Raw genomic sequence first — 24894 nt, forward strand, 5'->3', positions numbered from 1 at the left:
CTTCACAAGTTACTTTCCTACCTATCTTTGTGTCATCAGCGAATTTAGCAGCCATACCTTCGGTCCTTTCATCTAAGTCATTTATACAAATTGTAAGAAGTTGAGGCCCCAGCACAGATCCCTGTGGCACACCCTTGTTACATCTTGTCAACCAGAAAATGACCCATTTATGCCTACTCTCTGTTTCCTGTTAGCTAGCCAATCTTCAATCCATGCCAATATGTTACCCCCTACACCATGAGATTTTATTTTCTGCAATAACCTTTGATGTGGCACCTTATCAAATGCCGTCTGGAAATCTAAGTACAATATATCCACCGGTTTTCCTTTATCCACAGCAGATGTAACTCCCTCAAAGAACTTCAATAAATTGGATAAACATGATTTCCCTTTCACAAAACCATGTTGACTCTGCCTGATTACCTTGAATTTTTTCTAAATGTCCTGCTATAACATCTTTAATAAAAGCTTCTAACATTTTCCCTAAGACCGATGTTATGCTAACTGACCTGTAGTTTCCTGACTTCTGTCTCCCTCCCTTTATGAATAAAAGAGTTACATTGGCTATTTTCCAATCTAACTGAACATTCCCCGAATCTAGGGAATTTTGGAAAATTAAAACTACTGATCAACTATCTCACTAGCCACTTCTTTTAACACCCATCAGGACCTGGAGACTTGTCAGCCCGCATCTCCACTTCCCTGGTGATTGTAATTTTCTTGAGTTCCTCTCTCCCTTCCATTTCCTGATTTACAGCTAATACGGGGATTACGCTACACATTCACACACACACTCACACAAGAATCTCACACACACAAATAGATCACAGATTGATGAGGAGTAGATTTGTGGTTAGATTAGAATCCAGAACAAATATAAATTAATACACCGTCTGTGGGGTATGGTGATTCCGCTGTCTTCAAGCTGAAGTTGTGTTCCTGAGGTCTTTGGCTGGTAGAAGTGTACTTTGTGGTTGGCCAACTTGGCTCAGGGTTTTCCTAGAGGCAGAATTGTAGGTGTCTTTCTTCACCTGGTATCTTTGTTTTGGATCCAGCACCCAGCAGCTAGGTTTCGCATGCCCTACCAGGCCTTCTGGAGAGAGAGAGAGAGAGAGAGAGCGCGAGAGAGACAGCCCTTCTGGCTTCTACCCAGAATGAGTCACTGGCTTGTCTGCCTTGTCCAAGGGAAACTCCCAGCTTTCACAGAGATGGACAGATGGTCACATGACTCCCTCAGTGTATTGTCTGGAACCTTCTAATGAGATTCAAGTTTAGGAATTTCAGTCCCTTACGATGTTAATGTTTACACCTGGACGGGCTGGCCCTTTCAAGGTTAATGTCCCAGGATGGCTTTGAATGTCTTGCTAATGAGCACAACCTCCTGTGTTCAATCAATAGAGCAAGCCATTGTTTTGGGTACAGGCTCATCAGACATGTGTCCCCTCTTTGAGGCCTTGGAATGTGCAAGGTGTTCAAATGCAAATTCCGGTGGCCATTTTGACTGCCAGCTATTTTTAAAAGTTAACTGTAGAATCCAGCTCTTTTTGCTTCATTAAAAGTTTAATGTAGGTTTCCAATCGATGAATTAAATATCCTCCTTTGCATAGCAGGCTTTCTTGACAGTTGCTTAAACTTTGGGACATTTCTGCAAGATAGGACAAGGTGCTATGTAAATGCAAGTCTTTCTTCTTTCTAGTGTGCATGCCTTCAAACATTTTTTTTTAATTCCAGCCAGCTGGAACAGGAACCAGGAATCTGAAATGACAGGCTGCCTCTCAGCTTTAATGTGGTTTACATCTTTAAATTGCAGCCTTGTGGCTCAACAGGAACAACATATAAGAGATTCAAATTAGACAGATGATTTAAATGTTAACAAATGCAGTAGAATTGCCTGGCCTATATGTGGTGCTCAAGGCATTCTTGCTAAGATTTGCTGGATGTAAAATATCCCATGGCACTATTTCAAAAAAGAGCAGCAGAGTTCTCCCTGGTGTCCTAGACATCATTTATGGTTTAACCAACATCACTAAGAGACTACCTGGTCATTATTATCACATTGCTGTTTGTGGGACATCGCCACATGCAATTATAATAGTGAGCACGCTTCAAAAGTACTACATAAATGCAAGTCAGCCAGTCAGTCTTTCTGTGTAATCATTACTGTTTTATAGATAAATATAGCAATCATTTTGTACACAGCAAGGTCCAACAAATGGCAATGAAATGAATTATCATAGAGTCATCGAGAGATACAGCACTGAAACAGGCCCTTCGGCCCACCAAGTCTGTGCCAACCATCAACCACCCATTTATACTAATCCTACATTAATCCCATATTCCCTACCACATCCCCACCTTCCCTCAATTCTCCTACCACCTACCTACACTAGGGGAAATTTACAATGGCCAATTTACCCATCAACCTGCAAGTCTTTGGCTGTGGGAGGAAACTGGAGCACCCGGCTGAAACCCACACGGTCACAGGGAGAACTTGCAAACTCCGCACAGGCAGTACCCATAACCGAACCCGGGTCACTGGAGCTGTGAGGCTGCAGTGCTCACCACTGCGCCGCCCCATTCACTGCGCCACTGTGCCGCCCTAATTATCAATTTTTGGTGATGTTGGCTCAGATGAACATTGGCCATGAGAACTCCCCTGTTGTTCTTCAAGTTGTGTCATGGACACTCTTACATCCAAATACACAGGCAAAAGGTACCTCAGTTTAAAACCCATCTAAAAAATGGCACCTCTGACAATGCAGCACTCTCGGTACTGCACTGAAGTGTCAGCCCAGTTGTGCTCAAGACATGAAGTGCAGCTTCAACCCAGAATATTCTGACTCAGAAGCAAACGTGCCACTAGCTGAGCCAAGCTAATACTGGAAAGTGCGTGCATAAACATTAAGTAGAGACAAGACCGAGCTTGGCTATCAGCCGTTCCTCTATGTTGGACCCAAAGGGAAAATTGCTACTACTGGTTGAATGTGTAGGTAGAATATTTTCAAAACAGAAAAGAGCAAGATGGTAATTGTAGTACCTCAATCAGTAGTAAAAACAGTCATTGAATAGTAATAATAGACATTATATGGGGGCTGAGGACAATGGTTCGGCAGAAGAATTTTCCTGATGTTAAATATTGAGAACAGCAAAGTGATTAAAAAAGACTTCCTGCTGATCCTCAACTCCCCAGCACTGTGCAAGCAGTTGTTATTTATTACTTAATCAGATCATGATGAAACGTACATCAGGCTGAAATAATTAGTACACAATTGCTAACCTATCACATTATATCCCCAATGCATCTCCAGGTAAATAATCTAATATGACTAACAATTATTACAGCTTTGAAGTTTGTATATAGCTTAAATTCATATAATTTACCATCTAAAACAATTATTAGACTAGGTTAAAGATGATGTGATGGTTCCATTGGTAGGTACCACCTAGTGTGGTACCGACCCACAAAGGCTGGCAAGGTCCCAGTCTCAGGTGCTGAGTGTACTGATGGGAGTTGAGGTGCTAAAACTGACTTTGTGCCCCTGGGTTAAGGAAAGGACAATCAGCCAGCATTCCCACCATTTAAAAATTCATTCCTGGGGTGTTGGCATTGCTGGCCATGCAGCCATTTACTACACATCCCCAGCTGCCATTAAGTGGTGGCTCATATTTTTGAACTGCTGCAGTCCATGTAGTGAAGGTACTCTCATGGTTCTGTTAGGTTGGGAGATCTATGGTTTGAGCCAGTGACAATGAAGGAATGGTGATATATGTATAAGTCAGGCTATCACGTGACTTGGAGCAAAACCTGGAGATAATGGTGTTCCCATGCACCTGCTGCCCTTGTCCTTCTAAGTGGTGGAGATCACAGGCTTGGGAGGTGCTGTCGAAGAAGTTTTGACAAGTTCCAGCAGATAGCACATACTCCAGCTCTGCAGCTACAGATTTCTCATTCTTTTATGGGATGTGGGGGTCGCTGACAAAAGGAAGCATTTATTGCCCATTCCTAGGTGCCCTTGAGAAGTGATGTTGAGCCGCCTACTTGAACTGCTGCAGTGCCTATGGTGCAAGTACACCAAGTGTTATTAGGGAGCTGGTGGGGCAAGGGGTGGATGTTTAGGTGAATGGGCAAAGTGCCGATCAAGTGCACTGCTTTGTCCTAGATGGTGTTGAGCTTCTTGACTGTTGTTGCAGTTGCACCTATCCAGGCAAGTGGAGAGCATTTTATCACATTCATGAATTGTGCCTTGTAGGTGGTAGAGAGGTTTTGGGGAGTTACGAGGTGAGCCACTTTGACCTGCTCTTGTAGCTACACCATTTAAATGGCTGGTCCAATTGTATTTCTGGTCTATGGTAACTTCCAAGGATGTTGATGGTGGAGGACTCGGCAATGGCAATGCCATTGAAAATCAAGGGGAGATGGTGAGACTTTCTCTTGTTGGGGCTGATATTTGTCTGGCACTTGTGTAGCACAAATGTTACTTGCTACTTCTCAATTCAAGCCTGGTTATTGTTCAAGTATTTTTGGATGAATGCATGGACTGCTTCATTATTTCAGGAATTGCAAATAGAGCTGAACACTGTGCAACTGCTGCTGGTGATTAGCTAGTGACCTGCTAGAAGGTTTGTGGACATTAAGTGAGGACAGCATTGGACTTGGCTGTGATGCCTCTATAGTGCTACAGCTTGTCGACTTGCTCTCTCAGCCAACATGTGGAAAAAAGGTGGTAAGGTAATAAAGAGTGCCTGGTACCTGCAGAATCGTATTGCAGCAGGTTCCACACCTTCAAGAGATATGGGAAGAGGAGGGAGAAAACTAGAAAATAATAAAAAGCTGAGTAATATTATAAAGAAAAATGCTTCTACCCGGAGTCAATACAAAACTTATGATCAAAAAGGTGCATATTTATGCTGGGGTAAGCATATCAGCTTCACCCTGTGTGTAATTGCATGAAAATCTATGTCAAAACATACATTGAATGAAATTTTAAAACCAAATGCTTTAAAGTAGGAAACTGACAAAGATATATAACCAAGCTTTGCCAGTGTGAAAAAACAGAACAATCACAGTTCAAAAAAACATCTGACACATAACCAATTAAGCCACGTCTCACCTATCAGCACTCTATTCACAGAACCAATGAAACAACACCTAGTGCAACCCGACACCACACAGGTGAGACAAAGAAACCACCTGTTGCTAACTTCAAAACTACTCAAAGAAAACCTCTAAAAACTACGAAATGAAACCACACACCATATAACTCTGATATGTTTCAGCATTGCCTCTGCACGGTCCTGTCATTTATTCAATGTGCATGAGGTTTTGTCTCAAACTTGGCAAGCTCAATGCATGTTCCTAATTGAACTACAATTAGAATTTCTGATTGGTGAACTTCACTCGTGGATGCTCAAGGTGCCCATACTGCATTCCTGTGTACTATTTTTACACAGATATGAACTTGTTTGTTTTAAAAGGGTTAGTATCTGTGAAAAAATAACACAGGAATGCAGTATTATAGCATATTATGCATCTGTACAGATGGGAATTCTTTTATATTCTTTCATGGGATGTGGACATTGCTGGCATTTATTGCCCATCCCCAGTTGCCCTTGAGAACATGCTGGTGAGCCACCTTCTTGAATTCAACTGAGTGACTTGCTAGGCCATTTCAGAGCGCAGTTAAGAGTCAACTACATTGCTGTGGGTTTGGAGTCAGATATTGGCCAGATTTGCTTTCCTACAGGACATTAGTGAACCATATGGGCTTTTACAACAATCTGGTAGTTTCATGGTCACCATTAGTGACAGTAGCTTTTTATTCCAGATTTATTTAATCGAATTTAAATTCCCCAACTGACGTGATGGGATTTTGAACACAGGGCTCCGGATCATTAGTGCAGGCCTCTGGAATACTAGTCCAGTAACATAACCACTGAAATAAGTACCACCCAAGGAGCACAAACCCCAACTGGGAGGCCTGAGACCAGATTAAACCATAGAACCATAGAAAAGTTATAGCACAGAAAAGGTCATTCAGCCCATCATGTCTGCCAACTGAAAAAACTAGCCGCCCAAGCTAATTCCACCTTCCAGCACCTGGTCCGTAGCTTGCAGGTTACAGCACTTCAGGTGCAGGTCCAGGTCCAGGTACCTTTTAAGTGAGTTGAGGCTTTCTGCCTGTACCACCAATCCGGGCAGTGAATTCCAGACACCCACCACCCTCTGGGTGAAAAAGCTTTTCTTCATGTCCCCTCTAATCCTTCTACCAATCACCGTAAATCTGTGCCCCCGGTAATTGACCTCTCTGCTAGGGGAAACAGGTCCTTCCTGTCGACATTATCTAGGTCCCTCATAATTTTGTACATCTCAATTAAGTCACCCCTCAGCCACCTCTGTTCCAAGGAAAACAACCCTAGCCTATCCAATTTTTCTTCATAGCTGCAATTTTCAAGCCCTGGCAACATTCTTGTAAATCTCCTCTGTACTCTCTCGACAGCAATTATGTCCTTCCTGTAATGTGGTGACCAGAACTGGATGCAATACTCCAGCTGTGGCCTAACCAGCGTTTTATACAGTTCCAGCATTACATCCCTGCTTTTGCAGTCCCAAACCTCAGCCAATAAAGGAAAGCATTCCATATGCCTTCTTCACTTTATCTACCTGTCCTGCCACCTTCAGGGACCTGTGGACATGTACTCCAATGTCTCTCACTTCCTCTACCCTTCTCAATATCCTCCCGTTTATTGTGTATTCCCTTGCTTTGTTTGCCCTCCCCAAATGCATTACCTCACACTTCTCTGGGTTGAATCCCATTTGCCACTTTTCCACCCACTCAACCAATCCATTGATATCATTCTGGAGTCTACAGCTATCCTCTTCATTACCAACTACATGGCCAATTTTTGTGTCATATTTGCATATTTCCCAATCATGCCTCCCACATTTAAGTCCAAATCATTAATAAATACCACAAACAACAAGAGACCCATCACTGAGCCCTGTGGGACGCCATTGGAAACAGCTTTCCATTCGCAAAAACATCCACCAACCATTACCCTTTGTTTCTTGTTACGGAGTCAATTTCAGATCCAACTCACCACATTCCCCTGTATCCCATGGGCTTTTACTTTTCTGAACAATCTGCCATGTGGCACCTTGTCAAATGCCTTACTAAAATCCATGTAGACAACATCCACTGCACTACCCTCATCAATCCTCCTCGTTACTTCCTCAAAAAATTCAATTAAGTTAGTAAGACGCAACCTTCCCTTAGCAAATCCATGTTGACTATCCCTGATTAATCTGTGCCTTTCTAAGTGACAGTTTACCCTATCTCTCAGAATTGATTCTAATAATTTGCCCACCACTGAGGTCAGACTGACTGGCCTACAATTATTTGGTCTATCCCTTGCACCCTTGACTGGCTCAAAATTGTACCTCATTATCATCGGTGCCTAGCATAGACAATCAGGCGAGTAAAAATACACAGTTTAAATGGTCTAAAGATTGTCTCCATTAACTTGTGTAGTGTTAAGGCCACCATGCAATGTGGTTTGATCTTGGGGTACCTCGCCAAATCCAAAGCCGACCTGTTGTTTTTATGCAGGAGTGCAGAACCCCGTACCTCAGCACCTACAGGCAATGGTTGCAATGGTGGTCCCGTGGGCCATTGCTCTGGTCAGGAGGAAATGACTGCTCTTCCTCTGGCCTGGGTATTCTGCTGCGGGATGGCAACTTCATGATCATTGAACTTAAGGAGGTGGTGGGCATCCTCCTTCTCATAGCAGATGTATTGCACAAAAATGCTCCGCTCTGGTTATCAACGTGTAGGCCCTGTCTCTAAAGAATAAGCGGCTGACCATCTTCCAGCAGCTCCCACCGCTGCTGGTGATGTCCACGCCGGTCATTCTAGGCAATGACATCAACTGCATCATCAATGCAGCTGGATGATCCAGCAGGGCCGACAGCCAACTGGAATCCATGTCCAGACTCTTGATGGAAGCAATAAAAGATGCCAAGCTGCACGACGTCTTCAGAAAACCTGCAGACGAAGCACCGTATAGATACACCTGGGTTGAGGTCAGACAGGTCCATTCCACTACCAACTCCCTGTTTGTATCCTGAACGCTCAAGGTCAGATCCACTGACGTCAAGCCAGTGTTCTTCTCTGACTACTGCCTCTTGCTGGCTGACTGTCACAGGAAGACCTGCAATGTACCCAGCAGTAAGATCTCTGATAGCCTCACGCTACTCAGGGATACGATCACCTACGTGCAGGACAGGAGGGTGACTACCTGCCAGCTTGGACCAGGAGATGGCCTTTGAGAGAATATCACACACCTACACGATGGACATGCTCTCCAAAATAGGATTTGGAGAGGGAATCTGCAATTGGATCTAACTGCTCTACACAAACATCAGTAGCGCGGTTCAAATCAATGGATGGGAGTAGGATAGCTTTCTGATCAAAGCTGGAGTCAGGCAAGGCTGTCCTCTCTCCTCTGTTTTGATCATGGGTTACCTCAAACCTTTTTCTCAGCCCATCAAGAAGGATGCGGGTATAAGAGGGGTGACAATCCCAGGCAGCGGAGATGCATTGGTCAAAGCCTCCCTATACATGGATGACATCACTGTCTTCTGCTCAGATCTGCTGTTGGTTCACCGACTGTTGAGCATCAACAAACAGTTCAAAATGGCTTCGAAGGCCAAAATCAATCGTGGCAAGTGCGAGGACATGTTCTTTGGGAACTGGGCAGACAGACAGTTTGTCTCCTTCACCGTCAGGTCAGACTAACTGAAGGTGCTGGGGATATGGTTCAGAAGGACCGGGGCATGTGCCAAAAACTGAGAGGAGTGCTTAGCCAAAGTCAAACAGAAACTGGGCATGTGGGAACGACGCTCCTTCTCCATTGCAGTTAAAAACTTGGTTATCAGCTGCGACGTGCTCTTGGTGTTGCTGTACGTGGCACAGGTCTGGCCTGTAGCCCACTCCTGTGGCCCGGCAGTCACCCAAACCATCTTCCACGTTATCTGGAGATCGAAAATGCACCGTGGGGATCATGTATAAATCTCCAGATAAAGCAGGGGGAAAACATACCCAAGGTCGCCCTCATCCGGTGGTCACCTTTGTGTGCAGCTGCATCAATCTGTGCGCAGACCTCGGCACGCAAGCACCAAGTGTCACTACGTGCTGAGGCTCTATCTGTCCACGGTGTTACAAAGGAAGGGTCTGGCCACGTTGCCGCAGAACGCTCCATTGAGTTCCACCGTGCCCTACCACCTGTCCCTCGTGGAAAAGTTTGTGCAGAGAAACATCTTTGACCACAAATCCAACAGGCAGTGGTCCGCGTGCAACATTCTTGAGGCCCTGCGGGAAAAGGAGATGGTGGATCCTATCACATGGTTCCCTGAGCAGACTCTTAAAATTATTTTGCGGAATGCCTCATTACCAGAAAACAAGCAGCAAGATGTAGCCTGGCTGGTGGCGAGAAAGAGCCTCCTGTAGATCTTTTGTGCACATTGGGAGTCTCAGCACCACCGCATGATGCCCTCAAGGCAGCTACGGTGGGGAAGAGACCGTCACCCACCTTCTGGAATGTGCCTTTGCAAAGAAGGTCTGGAAAGAATAGGAACATAGAAACAGGAATAAGCCATTCAGCCCATCGAGCCTGACTCGCCATTCAATACGATCATGGCTGATCATCCACTTCAATGCCTTTTTCCCACACTATCCTCATATCCCCTCATATCATGTGTATTTAGAAATCTGTCAATCTCTGCTTTAAACATACTCAATGATTGAACTTCCATAGCCCTCTGAGGTAGAGAATTCCAAAGATTCACAACCCTCTGAGTTAAGAAATTTCTCCTCATCTCTGTCCTAAGTGGCTTCCCCCTTATTTTGAAATTGTGTCCCTTGGTTCAAGACTCCCCAACCAGGGAAACATCTTAGCTGCATCTATCCTGTCCATCCCTTCAAGTATTTTGTAGGTATCAATGAGATCCCCTCTCATTCTTCAAAACTCTACAGAATACAGGCCCAGTTTCTCCAATCTCTCTTTATAGGACAGTCCTGCCATTCCGGGAACAAGTCGGGTGAACCTTCGTTGTACTCCCTATCTGGCAATAATATACTTCCTAAGGGAAGGGGACCAGAACTGCACACAGTACTCCAGTGCGGTCTAACCAAGGTTCTATACAATTGAAGCAAGATTTCACTACTCCTGTACTCAAATCCTCTTGCGATAAAGGCTAACATACCATTAGCCTTCTTAATTGCTTGTTGCACCTGCATGCTAGCTTTCAGTGACTTATTGACAAGGACACCCTTTGTACATCTACACTTTCTAATCTCTTACCATTTAAGAAATACTCTGCACATCTATTCCTCCTACCAAAGTGGATAACCTCACATTTTTCCACATTATATTCCAGCTGCCACATTGTTGCTCACTCACTAAGTCTGCCCAAATCTCCTTGAAGCCGCTTTGCATCTTTCTCACAACACACATTCCCACTTAGTTTTGTGTCATCCGCGAACTTGGAAATATTACATTTGGTCCCCACATTCAAATCATTGATATATATTGTGAACAGCTGGGGTTCAAGCACTGATCCCTGTGGTACCCCACTAGTCACAGCCTGCCAATGCAAGAATGACCCATTTATTCCTACTCTCTGCTTTCTGCCTGTTAACCAATCCTTAATCCATGTCAGTATATTACCTCCTATCCCATGTGCTTTAATTTTGCTAACCAACCTCCTGTGGGGGACTTCATCAAAAGCCTTCTGAAAATGCAAGTATACCACCTCCACCTACTCCCCTTTATCAATTCTGTTAGTAACATCCTCCAAAAACTTCAACAGGTTCATCAAACATGATTTCCCATTCATAAATCCATGTTGACCATGCCCAATCAGATCATTATTATCCAAAACAGCAAAGAATGACTAAAAGATTGATAAGGAAGGTAAAATTAGAGTACGGGAGAAAGCTAGCTAGAAATATAAAGACAGTTGTACGTGTTTCTATTGTTACGACCAGGTGAGAAAGAGCTCGAGGGTTCCCTTTCAGCCTTCAACTGGTCTTACTGTATCAGGGTTTAATTTTTAAACACACCATGTTTTTAGCTCCCCCTTGGTGAATCCTTGTTCACCGCTTTCCAATTATAAGGCCAAAAAACCAGCACAACCAGGCTTTCTTAGGTTTATAGAAGAAAAGTTGAAATTTATTCAAGTTAAACTTAAGCTCTAATTCAGTTAATGTCTACGGATACACACCACACCCCACGTTAGCATGCATACGCGATACACGTATGCAAATAGAGGCAGAAAAGAGAAGAAAATTAAAGTGGAAAGGTTTGAGGCAATATCTGAAGAGTTGTTGTTACTTCGAGCTCACTGCAGAGTCCTTAATTGTAGGTGGATCTTGTTTTTCGTTGGGGCCCAGTATTCTTCTTAAACCTTGTTTGCTGTCGGAGACTTTTCTCTCTTGGGGTTCATGTGTCTTCAGTGGATTCAGAGGCTTGTGAGAAAGAGATGGGAGCAGACAGACAGGAGGTCTTCTTCAGTCCAGAAGCATTCTGCTTTCTGCAGGTTCTCAGTTCAAACTGTACAATTCAGAAACCCCCAGGTTGCCAAGCAGGTTAGTCATGTGACTAACTGGTCTGACCACATCTCGGCTCTGTGCATTGTATCAGCTTAGCAGGGAATGGAATGCGCTTCCCTGCTTTCAATGTCTGTTAGTATGTAAATGTTTTTTTCCAGCCAAGGTCTGTCAGTTCTTGTAACAGGCCTTCTCTTCTTCCTGGCAACAATTTGAAATTTAATGTCCATGTGGCAAAATTAATATGCCTCATTCTTGGCAGATGGGGGCCTGCATGACACTGTAGATATTTCAAAAACAAAAGAGTTAACAAAGTGAGCATTGATCCTATAGAAAGCGAGTCTGGGGAATTAATAATGGATAATAATCAGACGACAGATGAATTGAACAGATATTTTGCATCAGTCTTCAGTATTGAGGATACTAGTAACACCCCAGTATTAGCCGTAAGTCAGGAAATGGAAGGGAGGGAGGAACTCAAGAAAATTACAATCACCAGGGAAGTGGTACTGAACAAATTGTTGGAGCTACGGGCTGACAAGTCCCCTGGTCCTGATGGACTTAATCCTAGGGTGTTAAAAGAAGTGGCTAGTGAGTTTGTAGATGCGTTTGTTTTAATTTTCCAAAATTCCCAATATTTAGTGAAGGTTCTGTTAGATTGGAAAGTAGCGAATGTAACGCTTTTATTCAAAAAGGGAGGGAGACAGAATGCAGGAAACTACAGGTCAGTTAGTGTAACATCGGTCTTAGGGTAAATGTTAGAAGCTATTATTAAAGGCGTTATAGCAGGGCATTTAGAAAAATTCAAGGTAATCAGGCAGAGTCAACATAATTTTGTGAAAGGGAAATCATGCTTAACCAATTTATTGAAGTTCTTTGAGGGAGTTACATCTGCTGTGGATAAAGGGAAACCGGTGGATATATTGTACTTAGATTTCCAGCCTTGTATCCACTGGAATTTAGAAGAGTAAGAGGCGACCTGATTGAAACATATAAGATCCTAAGGGGTCATGACAGGTTGGATGTGGAAAGCATGGTTCCCCTTGTGGAAGAATCTAGAACTAGAGGTCACTGTTTAAAAATAAGGGGTCGCCAATCTAAGACAGAGATGAAGAGAAACGTTTTCTCTCTGAGGGTCGTGAGTCTTTGGAATTCTCTTCCTCAAAAGGTGGTGGAAGCAGAGTCTTTGAATATTTTTAAGGCAGAGGTAGATAGATTCTTGATAAGCGAAGGGGTGGAAGGTTATCGGGGGTAGGTGGAAATGTGGAGTAATCAGTTCAGCCATGAACTTACTGAATGGTGGAGCAGGTTCGAAGGGCCGAGTGGCCTACTCCTGCTCCTAATTTGTACGTTCGTATGTAAGTGTCCATTTCTCACATCCTTTATAAATTCTAGCATTTTCCCAATGTCTGATGTAAGGCTAACAGGTCTGTAATTCCCTGTTTTCTCTCTCCCTCCCTTCTTAAATAGTGGGGTGACATTTGCTACCTTCCAATCTGCGGGAACCATTTCAGAATCTGTAGAATTTTGGAAGATGATCACCAATGCATCCACTATCTCCATAGCTACCTCTTTCAACACTCTGGGATGTAGAATATCAGGTCCCGGGGACATATAAACCTTCAGCCCCAGTCATTTCTCCAATACAACCTACTTACTAATATAATTTTCTTTAATTCCTCATTCTCCCTAATCCCTTGGATATCTAATTCTGTGAAATTTCTTGTATCTTCCTCACTGAAGACAGACATCAAGTTGTGATTTAGCTTCTCTGCCATTTCTCTATTCCCCATTATAAATTCTCCTGATTTTGCCTGTAATGGACCCACATTTGTCTTAGCCAAACGTTCCCTTTTTATGTACCTATAGAAGCTTTTACAGTCCATTATGTTTTTTGCTAGCTTACATTTATATTCTATTCTCCCTTTCTTTATTAGTTTCTTCATCCTTCTTTGCTATATTCTAAAAATCCTCCCAATCCTCAGGTTTATTTCTATTTCTGGCAACTTCCTTTGTTATCCACAGTTGACTGCCTTTACTTTTGGGTTTTTTTGTGCCTTGAAGGAATGTATAGTTGCTGTAAACTACGTAATATTTCTTTAAAGACTATCCATTGCCTCTGTACTGTCATACCTTTTAATGTATTTTCCCAAACTACCTCAGCCACTTTGCCCCTCATAACCTCATAATTTCGTTTGTTCAAATTTAACACCCTGACTTCAGACTGAACTACCTCATTTTCAAACATAATGTAAAATTCTATCATATTATGATCACTCATCCCTCAAGGTTTGTTACAACCAGGTGAGAAAGGTGTCTAGGGGTCCCTTTTAGCCTTCACCTGGTCTTACTGTAACAGGATGTTATTTTTTAGCACACCATGTTTTGAGTTCCCGCTTGGTGAATCCTTGTTCACAGCTTTCCAATTATAAGGCAAAGAAATGAGCACAAACAGGCTTTCTTAGGTTTAATGAAGAAAAGTGAAATTTATTAAAACTTAAACTTAAACTCTAATTCAGTTAACGCCTACAGATACACACCGCGCCCATGCTAGCATGCATACGCGATACGCACATGCAAACAGAGACAGAAAAGAGCAGAAGTAGAAGTTTGAGGCAATCTCTGAAGAGGGGTTTTTGTTACTGTGCTTTGAGCTCGCTGTAGTCCTTGCTTGTAGGTAGATCTTGCTTTTCATTGGGGCCCAGTATTCTTCATAAACCTTGTTCGCTGTAGGAGACTTTTCTCTCTTGGGGCTCATGTGCCTTCAATGGGTCTTCAGTTCCATGACAAAGAGATGAGAGCAGACAGGAGAAAGATATTCTCAGTCCAAGAGCAAAGAGCTTTCTGCCTTCAAACACTGTTTCTCCAATTTAAAACTCCCCCAGTTGGCCAGCAGGTGGTCACGTGACCGACTAGTTTGACCAGGTCTATTCTGTGTATTGGGACATTTTAGCAGTCAACCTGGAATGCTAGCTCCTCCACCTTCAACCTCAAGTGATCAAAAGTCCATTGCGGATTGAATTGGTCAGGGCATGGTCTTTTATCCCTTTTAAGCACTGTCTGTAAATATGCAAATGTCTTTCCAGTCAAGGGTCTGGTGTTGCTTACTTTTAAAAACCAAGTTTTCTTTAATCCAGTAACAGTTTAGTTAACATCCGTAGCACTTAAAGCTGCCAGAAGCGCGGCACAAAGAACAGCCAGGCGCTGCGCAAATGACTACTGGCAACACCTATGCAGTTATATTCAGCTGGCCTCTGACAAAGGAAATATCAGAGGAATGTATGATGGCATTAAGAGAGCTTTTGGGCCAACCATCAAGAAGATTGCCCCCCTCAAATCTAAATCAGGGGACACAATCACTGACCAATGCAAGCAAATGGACCGCTGGGTGGAACACTACCTAGAACTGTACTCCAGGGAGAATGTTGTCACTGAGACCGCTCTCAATGCAGCCCTGTCTCTGCCAGTCATGGATGAGCTGGACGTACAGCCAACAAAATTGGAACTCAGTGATGCCATTGATTCTCTAGCCAGCGGAAAAGCCCCTGGGAAGGACGGCATTACCCCTGAAATTATCAAGAGTGCCAAGCCTGCTATACTCTCAATACTGCACGACTTGCTTTGGCTGTGCTGGGACAAGGGTACAGTACCACAGGACATGCGCGATGCCAATATCATCACCCTCTATAAGAACAAGGGTGACTGCAACAACTACCGTGGAATCTCCCTGCTCAGCATAGTGGGGAAAGTCTTCGCTCGTGTTGCCTTAAACAGGCTCCAGAAGCTGACTGAGCGTGTCTATCCTGAGGCACAGTGTGGCTTTCGAGCAAAGAGATCCACCATTGACATGCTGTTCTCCCTTCGCCAGATACAGGAGAAATGCCGTGAACAACAGATGTCCCTCTATGTTGCTTTCATTGATCTCACCAAAACCTTTGACCTCGTCAGCAGACGTGGTCTCTTCAGACTACTAGAAAAGATTGGATGCCCACCAAAGCTACTAAGTATCATCACCTCATTCCATGACAATATGAAAGGCACAATTCAGCATAGCAGCACCTCATCAGACCCCTTTCCAATCCTGAGTGACGTGAAACAGGGCTGTGTTCTCGCACCGACACTGTTTGGGATCTTCTTCTCCCTGCTGCTCTCACATGCGTTCAAGTCTTCAGAAGAAGGAATTTTCCTCCACACAAGATCAGGTGGCTGGTTGTTCAACCTTGCCCGTCTAAAAGCGAAGACCAGAGTACGGAAAGTCCTCATCAGGGAACTCCTCTTTGCTGATGATGCTGCATTAACATCTCACACTGAAGAGTGTCTGCAGAGACTCATCGACAGATTTGTGGCTGCCTGCAATGAATTTGGCCTAACCATCAGCCTCAAGAAACCGAACATCATGGGACAGGATGTCAGAAATGATCCCATCCATCAATATCGGCGACCACGCTCTGGAAGTGGTTCAAGAGTTCACCTACCTAGGCTCAACTATCACCAGTAACCTGTCTCTCGATGCAGAATTAAACAAGCGCATGGGAAAGGCTTCCTCTGCTATGTCCAGACTGGCCAAGAGAGTGTGGGAAAATGGCGCACTGACACAGAACACAAAAGTCCAAGTGTATCAAGCCTGTGTCCTCAGTACCTTGCTCTATGGCAGCGAGGCCTGGACAACGTACGTCAGCCGAGAGCGACGTCTTAATTCATTCCATCTTCGCTGCCTCCGGAGAATCCTTGGCATCAGGTGGCAGGACCGTATCTCCAACACAGAAGTCCTCGAGGCGGCCAACATCCCCAGCATATACACCCTACTAAGCCAGCGGCGCCTGAGATGGCTTGGCCATGTGAGCCGCATGGAAGATGGCAGGATCCCCAAGGACACATTGTACAGCGAGCTTCTCACTGGTACCAGACCCACCGGTCGTCCATGTCTCCGCTTTAAAGATGTCTGCAAACGCGACATTGATCACAAGTCGTGGGAGTCAGTTGCCAGCGATCACCAGAGCTGGCGGGCAACCATAAAGGCGGGGCTAAAGCGTGGCGAGTCGAAGAGACTTAGCAGTTGGCAGGAAAAAAGACAGAAGCGCAAGGAGAGAGCCAACTGTGTAACAACCCCGACAACCAATTTTATCTGCAGCACCTGTGGAAGAGTCTGTCACTCTAGAATTGGACTTTATAGCCACTCCAGGCGCTGCTTCACAAACACTAACCACCTCCAGGCGCTTACCCATTGTCTCTCGAGACAAGGAGGCCAAAGAAAGAAGAAAGTAACAGTTTAAAAAAATCAATGTTCATGTGGCAAAATATGCCTCATTCTTGGCAGGTGGGGGCCTGCATGACAGGTTCTTTTACAACAAGATTATTAATTAGCCCTTTCTCATTACATAATACTAGATTTAAAATCGCCTGTTCTCGAGTCAGTTCCTCAACATACTGCTCTCGAAAACCATCACTAACACACTCCAGAATCTCGTCCTCCACAGCATTCGTGCTCATTAGGGTTTTGCAATCGAGGTTCATCCCAAGCAGCTCCATAATGCAGAACTCCATGGTCTATGATCTGTTCCCAGGGATGCACACCAAGATAAACATCAATGCTGCTCTAGGACCATCAACTCAGTGAAAGGTGCTCTTTGTTCTGCCCAAAACTTGCTGGTCTTCCAGTGCAAAGAGCTGTCCACAACCGAGTGTTGCAGACTAGCACATTTCAAGGTCCAGGACTACGTGCTGAGGGACACACTAAAGTTTGGGGCAGCAGCCTCAAAGGCTCAATGGGGAAAGGCCACTAAGGCCCTCCTGCCATAGTACACCATGGGGCTGGAACCCGTTCAAAAACTGTCAGGCTGTATGCACCACAGAATGTTTGAACTGAAATATATATTGTAAATATAGCCTTTAAGTGCAGTGAAGCATCACATATTGTACTGAAAGTAATTGAACTGTATTGCACTTTACGTAATGTTAAATTTGAACTGTTATGTAATGTACTTTTACAAATTTTATGAATAAAGTATATTTTTTGAAAAAAAATTGGAGCTTGTTGCACCTCCACAGGCAGCTCACCCATTTAAAAAAGATGAATTTTTATGTCACTTACTTCATTATCAGCAGTCTGGAGATAATTTCTACAGTGGAAGGTGGGGAGGGTTAGAATGACAATCTTGGAAGGGGGAAATCAGGATTCTGTGGTTTTGAGAGAATACTACAGCTCCTGGCACAAAGGAATATTACCAAAAAAAAACTTTTGTTGGCAGCCTATGCTCATGCCACAGGCTCAGTTCTTATATGGCTCTGTGATATCCAATTTCCCAGAGGGGGTTAGATTGGTTCTTTTACTTATGAGGGGACTAACACCCGTCTTAAGATGGCCGCCAGAAATACCTGAGAAATTGGCTGCCCAACTATCAAGTGGGATGTCTAGCAGGTGTGATTCAAGTACGGGACATTGGCCCCAAAATTGGGCCTCCTTGTGCCTGTTTTATGCCCAAAAGGTCCAATTTCTACCCCACTTTTTCAGAGCAATAAGAACATGCAGGACGAGCTCCCACATTTAGTTTACACCACAAGATACAGATTGTAGGCCTTATTTTCATAGGACTGTGATGCCATAGGTTCTCTGGAGGTTGGGTTGTTTATACTTAAGATTAAAGATAACAGTGGGAGAACTGTGCTGTCAGCTGCCCTCAAGTAACATAAAAGCACCTTAAGATTGGGTTTGGCTCAGTCTTTTTTGAACACACAAATTTGGATAGTCTTAGATGACAGATGTGGGATTTTACTGACTCCACATGGAGAGAGACTTCTCTGCTGATTATTCTTCATGTTTCTTAGTCAAAATAGACTTACAATTGGAGGTAACAATAAACTGACAATACAAAAGCCATAACTAATTCAGAATTAAGTGTTGATAACAAAAGTAGATCATTTAACGCATTAAGCTGTTAATGCAATAAACATTAAGCTGTTTGTTCTAAATAATGTGATGGAAACCACACCTGCCAGATGGAAAAATATTAATTTCATCATATGGAACATTATTTGAACGTTTACTAGACATTGAACATAACTGTTTTTAAAAAAAGAGCACAGAACAGTGGCTAAAAACATGGCTGCACATTTTCATTCTAAAAGACAGTTGCATGGAGAAACAATGGGAATATTCACTGATTCAATTAGCCAGATGGATTTTGTCAACAGTGATCAAAAGACATTGAGAGTCACTGACTGTGTAAGAGTCAGCATTCCACCGTTCCGTTCCCCCCCCCCCCCGCAACCCCCACCCCCACTAAACAGAGAGTGTCTGGTAAGTTTGGAGGAATCTACAAATCTCACAGGAGAGGCTGTTCCAAACAAGGAGCTAGTCACATGACTAATCTGCTGGCCAACCTGGGCTTTTTGAATTCTACCTGACACAGAAAGGAAGAGACTGCAATTGATCTTCAGGAAGAGAGCATTCCTGCTCTCTGTCTCTCTCTCTCACGCTCTCACGCAAAGTTCCAGGGGCCCACGGAAGTAACTTAAGCCTCAAGAGAGATGGCCAGTGAAACAAGTTTGAAAGTGTGCACTGGGCCCCAATGAGAACTGCAAGACTTAACTTCAATCAAAGACTTTACATCCAACCCAAAACCAGTAACTGAACTCCATCTATTATTTCAAACCTTCCCCCTTTAATTCTTTTTCCTCCTCTGTCTCTATTTGTGTGTGTGTTTATCGTGTTTGCATGCTAGCGTGGTCGCATCAGGTATTTTTACCAGTTTTAACTGAGTTCGAGTTTTAAGGTTAATAAACTTACACATTTCTTGTTTAAATCTGAGAAAATCTGTCTGGTTGATTTCTTTGCAGTTACAATTAGAGAGCAGTGAGCAAGGACTTACTGAGGGGAAGCTGAAAACACTAAGTTAAACCCTGTTATGGCCTAACCAAGAAAAGGCTGAGAGGGGTGCCCTTGACCCCTTCCTCACCTGGTCGTAACGATAGGTTAATGCCTGCATTAAAGTTGCCACAGAGGAATGCGATACAAACACATACAGCATTTATCCACTAATATTGGCAACAATAATTTCTGAATTAGAAAGGTTGCAGGTTGAGAGAGATGAAATGATTAAAAGTGACTGAGGGGAACAGGGCAGAAGTACAGTCATTGACTGATTGTACCACTACACTAAAATTAGGCCCACGTTTGTCAAAGCTGCTCAGCTCCCATATGATAAAATCACTAACTTCTAAGTCACCATTTCATGAAGAGTCAGGTCAGTAAAACAATGTTTCTTGATGGTTTTCCTTACTGATAGCAGACACACAGATTGGGACTTAAATCAATTCAATATTTCAGGCACTATAATGGGGAGATATCCCAGGATTATGAGCATTAGTGCATAAAGGGCATCAATTTTCAGTTATCTGAGAAATCTACAGAACAATCCCAAAATAGTTCCTTTCTTCTCTCACCCCATTTAGTACCCTTTTCTCAAAATCATATAGTGGTTGGTTTTCACATGGGAAAATTGGTGTTAATGGGCCGATAAAGGCCTAAAAATGGGGTTAGTAGCCTTAGTGCCTCGCTAACTCTGACCATGCGCCCACTGCCACCTTCACAGGAACCACCCACTGGGCTGCCTGAAACAAGCAGTCGGTCTAAGCAAATCAGGGTCTGAATGACATCGCTAAGACCCCAATTATAATTTTTAAGAGTCACGGGACAGAGATTACAAAGTGAATCCACTGTACATGTGCACTGGCATTCCAATTAGGAAATGGCCAGAAATATTTTTAAAATTAATTTGTTTTTCCAGCTAGCAGGGGCAGAAATCCTCCTTCTGGTTCCACAGAAATACTACTGGCTTGGCCTTGATCTGCCTCAGCATTTCTTCAAACCCTCCAAGGGTCTACAGTACTTGCGGGATCTGCTGGCATTCCAGCCGGCCGACAGTACTGAGGCCAAAGAGTGGCGAGCTACATCAGGACGCCTGTTTGGGATCTGAAGCTCATGTGCCACATTGAAATGAGACGACTCCAAATTATGATTACCTATCTGAGTGGCGGAGAGGCATTCGGCTGACACACTCCAATGGTCTGCCACCCAGGAGTCAAATCCACCTAATACCACCCTCCAACCTCCCACTCGCATACAGCAGGGAATACAAAAAACACGTCCTAGGAAAAGCCCAGCCAGTCTTTTTTGGTCTCATCATGATAGGACCTCACTTGTATCTTCAAAAAAGAATTCCCACTGCTTTTGGCAAGAAAAGATGAACAAATATTTAGTAGCAGAACATTGGAGCCTGTCTCCTACCTTAGTTCCGTAAATTGTTATCTTCCTAGAGCATAGTTTTTCAGTGAAGGCCACCATAGTGAAAGCTGCTGTCACTCCTCCCTCAAACTCCATATTCACAACCTGGCAGAAAGATTCACTTTGAGATTTTAGTAATGTTCAAGCTACAAAAGTGAACTAGCAAACTCCGCACAGGTAGTACCTAGAACCGAACCCGGGTCGCTGGAGCTGTGAGGCTGCGGTGCTAACCACTGTGCCACTATGCCACTCTTGGAGTGTTGTCAGGCCGGAGGAGATTACAGAGATAGGGAGGGGTGAGGCCATGGAGGGATTTGAAAACAAGGATGAGAATTTTAAAATCAAGACATTGCTTGACCAGGAGACAATGTAGGTCAGCGAGCACAGGGGTGATAGGGAAATGTGACTTGGTGTGAGTTAAGACACAGGCAGCAGAGTTTTGGATGACCTCAAACTTATGGAGAATACAATGTGGGAGACCAGCCAGGAGTGCATTATAACAGTCAAGTCTAGAGGGAAAGCCTTTGACCTCGTCAGCAGACGTGGTCTCTTCAGACTACTAGAAAAGATCGAATGTCCACCAAAGCTACTAAGTATCATCACCCCATTCCATGACAATACGAAAGGCACAATTCAGCATAGCGGTGCCTCATCAGATCCCTTTCCTATCCTGAGTGGCGTGAAACAGGGCTGTGTTCTCGCACCTACACTGTTTGGGATCTTCTTCTCCCTGCTGCTCTCACATGCGTTCAAGTCTTCAGAAGAAGGAATTTTCCTCCACACAAGATCAGATGGCAGGTTGTTCAACCTTGCCCGTCTAAGAGCGAAGACCAAACTACGGAAGGTCCTCATCAGAGAACTCCTCTTTGCTGACAATGCTGCAGTAACATCCCACACAGAAGAGTGTTTGCAGAGACTCATCGACAGGATTGCGGCTGCCTGCAACGAATTTGGCCTAACCATCAGCCTCAAGAAAACGAACATCATGGGACAGGATGTCAGAAATGCTCCATCCATAAATATCGGTGACGACGCTCTGGAAGTGGTTCAAGAGTTCACCTACCTAGGCTCAACTTTCACCAGTAACCTGTCTCTCGACGCAGAAATCAACAAGCGCATGGGAAAGGCGTCCGCTGCTATGTCCAGACGGGCAGAGAGAGTGTGGGAAAATGGCGCACTGACACGTAACACAAAAGTCCGAGTGTATCAAGCCTGTGTCCTCAGTACCTTGCTCTACGGCAGCGAGGCCTGGACAACGTATGTCAGCCAAGAGCGACGTCTCAATTCATTCCATCTTCGCTGCCTCCGGAGAATCCTTGGCATCAGGTGGCAGGACCGTATCTCCAACACAGTAGTCCTCGAGGCGGCCAACATCCCCAGCATATACACCCTACTGAGCCAGCAGCGCTTGAGATGGCTTGGCCATGTGAGCCGCATGGAAGATGGCAGGATCCCCAAGGACACATTGTACAGCGAGTTCGTCACTGGTATCAGACCCACCGGCCGTCCATGTCTCTGCTTTAAAGATGTCTGCAACCGCGACATGAAGTCCTGTGACATTGATCACAAGTTGTGGGAGTCAGTTGCCAGTGATCGTCAGAGCTGGTGGACAGACATAAAGGCGGGGCTAAAGAGTGGCGAGCCGAAGAGACTTAGCTGTTGGCAGGAAAAAAGACAGAAGCACAAGGAGAGAGCCAACTGTGTAACAGCCCCGACAACCAATTTTATCTGCAGCGCCTGTGGAAGAGTCTATCACTCTAGAATTGGCCTTTTTAGCTACTCCAGGCGCTGCTTCACAAACCATTGACCACCTCTAGGCGCTTACCCATTGTCTCTCGAGACAAGGAGGCCAAAGAAAGAGAGGTAACGAAGGCCTGAATGAGGGTTTCAACAGATGAGCCGAGACAGGGATGAAGTCAGGTGATATTACAGAGGTGGAAATAGTAGTTTTAGTAATGGCATGAATATGAGTTTAGAAGCTCATCTTGAGGTCAAATTTGACACCAAGGTTGCGAACAGACTGGCTTAATCTCAAACTGTTGCCTGAGAAAGGAATGAGTCGGAAGCTAGAGAACACAGTTAGGAGTAGGGATCAAAAACAATAGCTTCAGTCTTACCAATTTTTAATGGGAGGAAACTTCTGTTCATCCAGTACTGGATGTCGGATAAGCAGTCTGTTCATTCAGCAATAGTGGAGGAGTCGAGAGAAGTGACAGTAAAGTAGAGCTGAGGGTCGTCAGCGTACATGTGAGAACTAGCGCGTGGTTTCGGATGATGCTGCTGAAGGACAGCATGTACACAAGAAATAGATACCTGGGGGACACCAGAGGTAACAGTGTGGGAGCAGGAAGAGAAGCCATTGCAAGTGATTGTCTGGCTACGATTAAATAGATAAGAAGTAAAATATTAAAGGATAAAGAAGAGAGAAATAGGGTTGGAGTAGATAACTACAATGTGGAACTCAGCACTGGTTACAGGTGTAATAGGCCGAATAACCTCTTTTGTTGAAATTTCTACAATTCTAAATGTTTATGCACTATAGAGTTCATAGGTCTTGTACTACAGCTTATATTACTGTACTGCTTAGTTATAAAACCTAAATAAAGCTAGCATTTAATGAGTATTTAAAAATGAAATTACCTGATGGGTGACAACATCATTATCACATTCGTAAACACACCTCCCATATGGACCTTCACGAAGTGCTTTGGTGACTGACTCAATGTCAACATTGGAGCCTTCACAGATGACCGAGATGGGCCATCCTTTTTCACCCTGCACAGTAAAATAAAAACAAGCAGAATCCTTAATAGCCACTTCCTCCTGACTTATCAATGAGCACTACCATCACATGACCCCCATCATCAACATATTGGGAATCACCATTGACCAGAAGCTGAAATGGATGAACACCTTGGCTACAAAAGGAGATCAGAGGCTAGGTACTCTGCAACAGGTGGCTCACCACCTGGCCCCTCAAAGCCTCTCTATCATCTATGAGGCTCAAGTCTGGAGTCTGATGGAAAAAGCACCACTCACTTAAGATGGGTGCAGTTGCAACAACAATCAAGAAGCGTGACACCATTCATGACAGAGCTTGATCTATTGGCACACTGGGAATCCGGTATTTATGATCTACAGGATGCAATCTAACAACTCACCATGGTCGTATCGACAGCACCTATCCCCCACACCCTACCCCACCTTGGCCTCTCCTATGGGAAGGACGAGAGCAGCAATGTTTTGGGAACACCATCACAGCCAAGTTCCTCTACAAGTCACACACCATTTGACTTAGACATATGTTGCTGCTCTTTCATTGTCACTGGATCAAAATTTTGCAACACTATTGTGGGAGCAGCATCACCATATGGATCACTGTGGTTTATTAGATGCCAGCACATTCTCAGGGAAACTAGGGATGGGCAATAAATGTAGCCTTGCCAGCGACGTCCATTTCCAGAGCATTATAAAAAGATGCAAGAGCCAGCTGAATGGAGTAAGGTCACCAACTGAGTTATGAACTGGAATTTAATGGTGAGGTGGTGGCCCCACCCACTGGCTGAGAAGTCGGGGAACAGACTGCCTCCGCTGGGCCTGGAAGCCATGCAGCTATTTTGCTTGGCCCAGGTCCTTAATTGGCTTGAATTGGGGCTTCTGCCCCGCTGAGGCAGGATGTCCCACTTCCAAGAGCTACCGGCCAATCAGAGGACCGGCAGCACTTCAGTCTCAGCAGCACCTTCGGGAACGGTGGCCACTGCTGGGAATGCACCCATCAAGAAGAGGACAATGGACGCCGCCCTCCAAAAATATCAGTGGGGTCGGGAAGAGGCCCTTAAGCGGCAATTAATTAGACAAGGGCCTCAAATGGCCTGGGACGGGCGGGCTGTTTGCTACCTCCCTCGCCAATGGTAGAATAGCAGCAGGGGTGGGTAGACAATGGGCATGGCACCTCCCCCACATGATTGCACAGTGCCCCCCACACCCCGCCTGCTAGCCTGCACC

General features: G+C 44.4%; 1 protein-coding gene across 10 annotated transcripts in view; it reads right to left on the reverse strand.

Moving 5' to 3' along the window:
- The window catches only part of zgc:154075 (uncharacterized protein LOC556929 homolog), a 232261-nt gene that overhangs the window by 89660 nt on the left and 117707 nt on the right, over positions 1-24894 (reverse strand). For 8 of the 10 annotated variants that reach the window (XR_010969640.1, XR_010969641.1, XM_068017227.1 and 5 more), the window contains 2 exons: positions 23530-23664; positions 20893-20994 (listed from right to left, as the gene is read on the reverse strand). Coding sequence is in view for 8 of the 10 variants with exons in the window: in XM_068017227.1 (XP_067873328.1) it covers positions 20893-20994; positions 23530-23664 (237 nt within the window). In the remaining 2 variants the exon portion in view is untranslated. Of the gene's footprint in view, positions 1-11198; positions 11887-20892; positions 20995-23529; positions 23665-24894 lie in introns of those variants that run through there. The other 2 variants (XM_068017230.1, XM_068017229.1) reach the window with 2 other exon arrangements.

Source organism: Heterodontus francisci, chromosome 37 (genome assembly GCF_036365525.1).
Source record: "Heterodontus francisci isolate sHetFra1 chromosome 37, sHetFra1.hap1, whole genome shotgun sequence".
In the NCBI taxonomy this organism is placed as follows: domain Eukaryota; kingdom Metazoa; phylum Chordata; class Chondrichthyes; order Heterodontiformes; family Heterodontidae; genus Heterodontus; species Heterodontus francisci.